At 46.7% G+C, this 8053-nt stretch overlaps 2 protein-coding genes across 4 annotated transcripts in view; one reads left to right on the top strand and one right to left on the bottom strand.

Moving 5' to 3' along the window:
* Window positions 1–2832, bottom strand: part of Sfxn2 (sideroflexin 2) — a 27735-nt gene extending 24903 nt beyond the window's left edge. For all 3 annotated transcript variants that reach the window (XR_003377257.1, XM_005352414.3, XM_026781035.1), the window contains exon 1: window positions 2650–2832. The gene's annotated coding sequence lies outside the window, so the exon portion shown is untranslated. The remainder of the gene's footprint in view (window positions 1–2649) is intronic.
* A 110-nt stretch (window positions 2833–2942) lies between these two features.
* The window catches only part of Arl3 (ADP ribosylation factor like GTPase 3), a 67512-nt gene continuing 62401 nt past the window's right edge, over window positions 2943–8053 (top strand). Inside the window, exon 1 of the mRNA XM_005352413.3 lies at window positions 2943–3059. Coding sequence (XP_005352470.1) covers window positions 3057–3059 — 3 coding nt within the window. The 5' untranslated portion in view covers window positions 2943–3056. The remainder of the gene's footprint in view (window positions 3060–8053) is intronic.

The raw sequence follows: 8053 nt of genomic DNA, 5'->3' as shown, positions 1-8053 counted from the left end.
GGGGGGGGGGAGGAAACAGACACAAAACAAACAAACAAAAATCACAAGTTCAGACAAGCCTGAGCTACACATTGAAACTGTCTCAAACCAAGGTGGGGGGGGGGCTGTGAAGGGAGTGGACAGGCAAAGGCACTTTGCCCTGAGCCTAACAACCTGTGTTCATTCTCCAGAACCGCACAGTAGAAGGAGGAAAGCAGACTCTGCAAGTTGTCTTCAGACCTCAACACACAAACATGGCGGCAAGTCCAACAGAGACTCAGGGCAAATGGCTAACTGTAGTGTGTTAGCATCCCAAAGTGTCTGCTGACCTCCAGGCTCACTCAGAACCAATGGCTCTTCCCAGTTCTTCTCACACCAGCCCTACCCCAAACCTCTCCTGCTTCTGGGTTCCCTTTCTCAGCTTCTCATTCCTATATAACGCTCCCATATCAGCCAGCCCCTCTCTGGAGCCCGCCCCCTTGCTCCTCTCTCTCGGTCCTCTCTCACTGCTCTCCTCCATTCTGCTAGCCAAAGACTACTTTGTCCCCTGGCTCTGGACTCTTCCAGATGCCCCTGACTATACTTTGCCACATGTGTACAATAAAAACCTCCTCAACCATACCTTGGAGTGGTCATGCCCTCACTGTATACACCACACACACACAAACAAACTTTACATTGTTTTTTAAATGAGAGCACAACTGTGACAGAAACAGAGGACCGAGAGAGGAGAAAACAAAAAAGCAGCGCAGCACTGATGCTTCCTAGAGAACACTGATCTCTAGCAAACGGTACCAAAGCTCAGATCAGGGACCACAGGCATAGCTCTGAGCTAGAATACTTGGGAGATCGAGGCAGCTCATAACTCCAGGAGACCAGACCAAAGACCGCTAAAACAGTGAAATACTGTCAAGGTTGCCTGGAGCAAGCTGGAGAATGACGGTAATCATTAAACCAGTAGGCCTAGGACCATGCCACATGGTGCTGATTCCAGCTCTAGCGTGCCAAACACGCAACAAACGTGAAGACAAAATATTCATGCACATAAATACATAGTTGGGATTTTTTGGCTTTTTGTTTTTAAAAAAGGTTTTATAAAAAGTACTTTACTTGAGCCAGGCATAGTGACGCATGCCTTTAATCCCAGCACTCAGGAAGCAGAGGCAGGCGGATCTCTGTGAGTTCAAGACCAGCCTGGTCTACAGAGCAAGTTCAAGACAGCCAAAGATACACAGAAAAACCCTGTCTCAGGAAGACAAAAAAAAAAAGTACTTTACTTGAATATAAAAATATCTGAAAACGCCGGGCGGTGGTGGCGCACGCCTTTAATCCCAGCACTCGGGAGGCAGAGGCAGGTGGATCTCTGTGAGTTCGAGACCAGCCTGGTCTACAGAGCTAGTTCCAGGACAGGCTCCAAAGCCACAGAGAAACCCTGTCTCGAAAAACCAAAAAAAAAAAAAAAAAAAATCTGAAAACTAGAGGGACGCTTCAAACCCAGTACCCAGGAAGCAGGCAGATTTGTGAGTTTAAGGCCAGCGTGGTCTACAGTGAATTCCAGTCCAACCAGAGTTACCTGATGAGACTCAGTCTCAAAACAACAAAAAAAGATAACAAGCAAACAAACAAACAAAAAACCCTGAAAACCCGTTTAAGAGAAATCTGCCTTTGCTTCTGTAATCTTAACCAGGTTGGTAGGAAGAGGAGTGAAGCCTGAAGCCCAGATTAAACTATTAATACTATGCAGCACTACCTCTGTGACAGGCAATGATCTGAGCACTTGACATAGATAGAGAACAGGTAAACATGCATGAGCTAAGTTCAAGAGGTACCATCTCTACCTAGACCATCAGCTGTTAGAAAAATTCTCCGTTTCCTGGTATAAACTAGTCTGGGGTGAGGGAGGCAGTGTACCTTGGTGGTAGAGGGCTTGCCTACCCTGCACAAGCCCCTGCATTCAGGGTTCAGTCCTCGAGGGCATACAGCACGCCCACCTGGGCCACAGTGTTAACAAGAACATTGTAAAATAAACAGTTTACAAGTTAGTTCGTGTCCCAACTCTATTGCCTACAGTAACTGACTTCTAGAGTTGTGCGGAAATAAATTCTGTCTAAAAAGCATTCCACTAGGAGGAACAGAATTTCTCCGACGGCAGATTGGACCAAAGTCGAGAACCTGGCCTGGCAAGACTGGACCTGTGTAGAGAATCCGGACTGGCACAGAGGCAAGGGTAAGTCTCCAGTGATCCTGTGCACGAAGGAGTGGGAAGGAGCGCTTGCAGTCCAAAGTGGCTTAGCAAAATCCAGCGGACCCCAGACGGTCTAACATTTCCGCTCTCTGCTAACCTCGACACTACGGACGGGTCCCCAATCTCCCTATCGCCCTCTCTCAGGCGATCTCCCCGAACCCAGAAGACATCACCTGTCCTGGATTCTAACGAGCCTGTGGAGATAAAGGAGCAGACCATAACTCGGGTGCCCCAAAGCCTGGCAGTCGAAGACAACGAGGGACAGAAGGGAGGAGTCCACTGGAGCCCTGGTCCGTCCCACCCGCCACGCGGCGTGAGCAGATGGAAGTTCAGCACGCAGGGTCCGGCAGCCCCAACAGAGCAGAGGCAGGAGACACGGGGACTGGAAGCAGCTGTGCAACCGGCCTGCACGGGAGGCCCCTTACCTGGTCCCAAAGGGATGCACCCGACTACTGTCAGGCGCCGCTGACTTCTGAACTGGAGGACCGCGGCTAGGCCGGGGAACACCCCCTCGCGCTACGCCCCCTTTTCTGACCAATCACAGGCCACAGGCTCCCGCCAGCCACGTGGGCGACCCTGCCCCTCCCGCTGGGTCGCACGCCAGCCTGCCCCAGGCTTCCGCCACTCCCAAGACCGCCTGCGCAGTGGGCGGGCGCTTTGGCGCGCTTGCGCACTTTGTGTAAAGAGGAGCAGAACCCCTCCCCATCCCGCTACTCTGCTCCTTCGCTGTGCGTGCGAGGGACGTCAGGGGCGGTGCCGCAGCAGTTACCCCTGGTAACGGGGGAGGCAGAAGGAGGAGGAGGCGGAGGCGGAGGAGGGACTCGGCTTGAGGATGGTGAGTGTGGGGGGTCCCCGGTCTCTATGTTCTGGCCAGTCACCCCGATCCTGCCCCCAGGCCCAGGGCGGGGCGCTGCGCTTAAAGCCAAGGGGGACGTGGGATGGCGCTCGCCTGGCTCTGTAGGGTTCTAGATCGGTTTCGGGGGCGAAGGGGGAACCCCAAAGGTGGGCCCTGGAGGCCTCGGCCTGGGGAAGAAGGAGGGAGGGATTTGCGATGAATCGAAGGCTTGGGGAAGGGACTTGCGGAGTGCTTCGCTGGCGGGGAAGGAACCTGGGTTCCATCATCATTCTGGCCTCTGGAATGAGGGCGGCTCCGGGGAGCTGCGGAGATCAAGCCAGGCACACAGGCTTAGATCTTCCTGCGAGTCGAACTCTCGGCGCCTCTGGACTGTGGGGTCCGCCAGAAGTGGAATAGGCACGGTGTAGTGTCTTTGAGATCACCCTGGCGGCACTAGGGACTTGTAACCTAGCTTTCCTAGATGCTCGCGTCTCTGAGTGAGGTGTGTAGGGAGTAAGTCCCAAGACAAAAAGAGGTACCGCTGGGAATGGATGCCTGATTTCAGGTCTCCGTGGTAGGTGCGCTCCTGCAGCCCCAACTTAATCTCTGAAAGTTCCGCAAGGTCTAATGGTTGTTGATGAGCATTTATTCCATGTTGATAGAAGCAAACTAGCCTCCCGTGTCCTAGCATTTCCTTCAAACTTGTTGCAGAGTCCTTTTGCCTGTGGCCACACTAAAGGTCTTCGTCCCAGTAAGGTCCCCCAAACTAAAAAGAATGAGAAACTATAGCGAGTGAGAATCAATTTGGAGCAAGCCTTTTCTCCGTTAGCCTTAAAAAATTAAGGCTTCACCAATTTTTAAGTTACATTATGTTACAGATTTAACTGGAGACACTCCGTTTCTTGTTGATTCTTTGAATTATATTATTTTATTTAATGTGTATGGGTGTTTAGCCTGCATGTATGCTTTTGTACCACGTGTGTGCCTGCTGCCTGCAGAGGCCAGAAGAGGGCTTTGGTTGCCTGGAATTGGAGTTAGAAATGGCTGGGAGCCACCATGTGGATGCTGGGAAGTGCATACTGTTCCCCTGGAAGACCATCAGTACTGCCGAGCATCCATCCAGCCCTCCTTACCGATTTGTATGTGGTGGAGGGAGAGTAAAAATATAGGTAAGGGGAAATGAATATCTTTAGAGCTAGTCAAAGAAAACTTGATTTCAAGACATTTAGAGCAGGTTGGCTGGAAAATATTGAACTACTTCTGTTGACTTAAGAAGGCTAGGCTGTAGCTCAGTTGGTAGAGGTTTGCTTAGTAGGCATGAAGCCCTACATACAAGGGAATGTGACAGTACCGCCTATCATCCCAGCACTCCAGAGACGAAAGCAGGAGGATCTTTGGGCTACATAGTGATTTCCAGGCCAGCCAGGGATACAAGAGACCTGGTCTCAAAAAAGAAGAAAATAAATGTCCAGGAGGAAAATTACACATCTACTTTTGGTCAGGTTTTTTGTTTGTTTTTGTTTTGTTTTTCAAGACAGGGTTTCTTTGTGTAGCCTTGGCTGTCCTAGAACTAGCTCTGTAGACCAGGCTAGCTCAAACTCATGGTCAAATTATTGAACAAATGAATTTTGACAAAAAAGAATCAGTTTACATTGTCAAATTGTTAAGTGGAATTATTTAATCTAAGGTTGTCAATCACATTTCATACTTGTTACATTTGCAGTTATTTCTAACCTCAGGCTAAACAGATTTTAACAAGTGTTTTTATTATTTATACATGAGCTGCCCATTTAAAGGCTAAGTTTATCTTAACAAATAAATACATATATAAATATTTACACAGAAAATAAATGGATTTGCAAAAGTGGCCATGGCAGCTCACACCTTTAACCTCAGCACTTGAGAGGTAGAAGGAGGAGCACGAATTCAAGGCCATCCTGGGCTACTTGAGACTCTGTCTCATAATAAATAGATAACTTTAAAATTAATGAAAATAGGGAGAATGGCTCAGAGGTTAAGACCACTGGCTACCCTTCCAGAGGTCCTGAATTCAATTCCCAGCAACCATATGGGGACTCACAATCTTCTGTAATGAGATCTGTTGCTCTCCTTTGGCATGTAGTCATATATAATAAATAAATCTAATAAAATCTAATAAATCTTTTTTTGAAACTTAATGAGAATAATTAGAACTGCAGTTAAAAAGGCCCGCCAGTCTGTGTGGTGGCGTGGGGCATGCCTCTAATCTCAGTCCTCTAGATGCTGCATTAAGAGGATCACCATGAGTTAAGAGGCCATCCTGGGGTGCTACCGTTAGTTCCAGGTCAGCCTCAGCTAGGGAGACCCTGCCCCAACTGCCGTCCTCTTAAAAGAGAGAGCCACGTGCCAAAACAAGAGAAAATGAGATTTGTTATAAATGAGAAACATGAGAGGTGCCTTACTTTGTTCAGTTTATCAGTTGAGTGGACTGTATCATTTTATGATTACTTAATTTACAGTTATAGGTCATAATAAGTGAACCACTGCTCGTATTTCTAGGTACAGATTGCCTCTGTATGTAAGTGTATAACAAGTTGACAGTATTGTTGGATATCAGTAAAGTATTCAATGTTCAAAATTAAATTTATATGTATATGTCTTAGTGTTTTGCCTGAGAGCATGTCTGTGCACTCTGGGCTCTGGGCATCCCTGGTGCCCAGGAAGTCAGAAAAGGGCATTGGAGCCACTGTGTGGGTGTTGAGAACTGAACCCCAGTCCTCTGCAAGAGCATTAAGTGCTTTTTAAAATCATATTTTGCCTGCATGTATGTATATGTATCACATGAGTTTGTGATATCTTTCAGAAATCAGAAGGCTTCGGATCCTTTGGACCTGGAGTTATAGATGGTTGTGAGCTGTGGGTCCTGGGAATGAAACCCAGGTCCTCTGTGGGAGGAACAAGTGCTCTCAACCACTGAGCCATTTCTCCAGCTCCAAAGTAAATTTAAATATTTTATTGGATTTATTCATTTTATTTGATGTGTATTTTGCATGTGTGTATGTGCACCATGTATCCTTGCTAACCTCAGAGGTAAGAAGAGAGCATTGTCTCCCCTAGCACTGGAGTTACAGATGGTTGTGAATGACCGCGTGGGTGCTAGGACTAAGCCAGGTCCTCTGCAGGAGTAACCCGTGCTCCTAACTGCTCAGCCATCTCTCCAGCCCAAACAGATTTTTATTTATTTTTTTGTTGTTTTTGTTTTCTTCTTTTTTTCTGACACCTCCTGCTTAAAACCCAAAAGGTCAGAAGGATCGTGAGGCCCCGCTTTCACGGTCTGTATTCGTACTGAAAATCAAGATCAAGCTAGCTTTTGCCCTTCTGCTCCACGGGAGGTTTCTGTCCTCCCTGAGCTCGCCTTAGGACACCAAACAGATTTTTAAAAGTAAACAATAAGCAGCTAAGATTGTGGGCTGTGGTGGTGCACACCTTTAATCCCAGCACTCCAGAGTCAGAAGCAGGTGGTTATCCAAACTAGAGGCCAACCTGGTCTACATAATGAGTTTCAGGCTAGCCGAGGCTACATTGTAAGACCCCCCTCCATCGAGAGGGGGGGCAGGCAAGGAGGGAGGGAAGCTATGATAAATTAGTTGAGATTGTTTGAATTTACAAATCCATTTTTTTCTTTCTTCCAAAGTTTAAGTTATTCTTAAAACTGACAGTGGAACCCTGGGTTTAAATGGTCACTGTCATGATTAAGTGTGTCACGTATAATATCCCATGAGTCCTATGGATAAGGGTACCATTGAAAAGTGAGCTATGCCAGGCCTAGTGGCACATCCCTCTAATCCCAGCACTTGGGAATCAGGTGGTCTCTGTATGTTCAAGGTCAGCCTGGTCTACATAGCAAGTTCCAAGACAACCAGGGCTACATAGTGAAACTGTGCCTCATAAATAAATAGAGAGAAAAGAAAAAAAATGAACTGCGTGTGTTTTAAATTCCAGCTGTGACTAATTTATTTTTTCTTTTTAAATTTGAGTGACTGAAACGAAAGTATTCTGGGCTACCCTGAACATTTAGGGTCAGCTGTTTTACCTGGCTTAGGATCACATCTTTTATTTATTTATTTATTTATTTATTTATTTATTTATTTATTTATTTATTATGTATACAATAGTCTGTCTGTATGTATGTCTGCAGGCCAGAAGAGGGCACCAGACCTCATTACAGATGGTTGTGAGCCACATGTGGTTGCTGGGGATTGAACTCAGGACCTTTGGAAGAGCAGGCTCTTAACCACTAAGCCATCTCTCTAGCCCTTAGGATCACATCTTATTTAATTATTTTACTTTATATGTATGAGTGTTTTGCCTGCCAGAAGAAGGCGCTGGATTTTCTGGAACTGGAGTTATGAATGATTCTAAGTCACTATCTGTCTGCTGGGAATGGGACCTAAGTCCCTACAGGAAAGAGCGCAACAAGGACTGGAGAGATGCCTCAGAGGTTACAAGCACTGCCTGCTCTTCCAGAGGTCCTGAGTTCAATTCCTGGCAATCACGTGGAGGCTCACAACCATCTGTAATGACTTCTGGTGCCCTCTTCTGGCATGCAGGCAGAATACTGTATACATAATAGTAAAAAATAAATAAAAAAAAAAAAAGGAAAGAGCAACTAGTGCCCAAATCGCAAGGCCATCTCTCCGGCCTTCTCTGGGGTCTAGGCAAGTGCTCTACCATTCTTGATAAGACACAAGATGATGGTAATTTGGCACATACTAATCTCCTAATTGCTGTTATTTACCATGAACTCAATTCAGCAGTTATTTACGGGTTACTTCCTACTTATATGTAATTATCATACACATACAACTTTTGATGAGTGTTTCCATATTCATATTTTTGTAGGATCAGAAAATAGTAAGTTAGCCGGGCGGTGGTGGCGCACGCCTTTAATCCCAGCACTAGGGAGGCAGAGACAGGCGGATCTCTGTGAGTTCGAGACCAGCCTGGTCTACAAG

The sequence above is a fragment of the Microtus ochrogaster genome, chromosome 8 (assembly GCF_000317375.1).
Source record: "Microtus ochrogaster isolate Prairie Vole_2 chromosome 8, MicOch1.0, whole genome shotgun sequence".
NCBI lineage: Eukaryota > Metazoa > Chordata > Mammalia > Rodentia > Cricetidae > Microtus > Microtus ochrogaster.
Note: the sequence above shows the minus strand (reverse complement) of the source record. Positions and strands in the feature narration are given on the sequence as shown.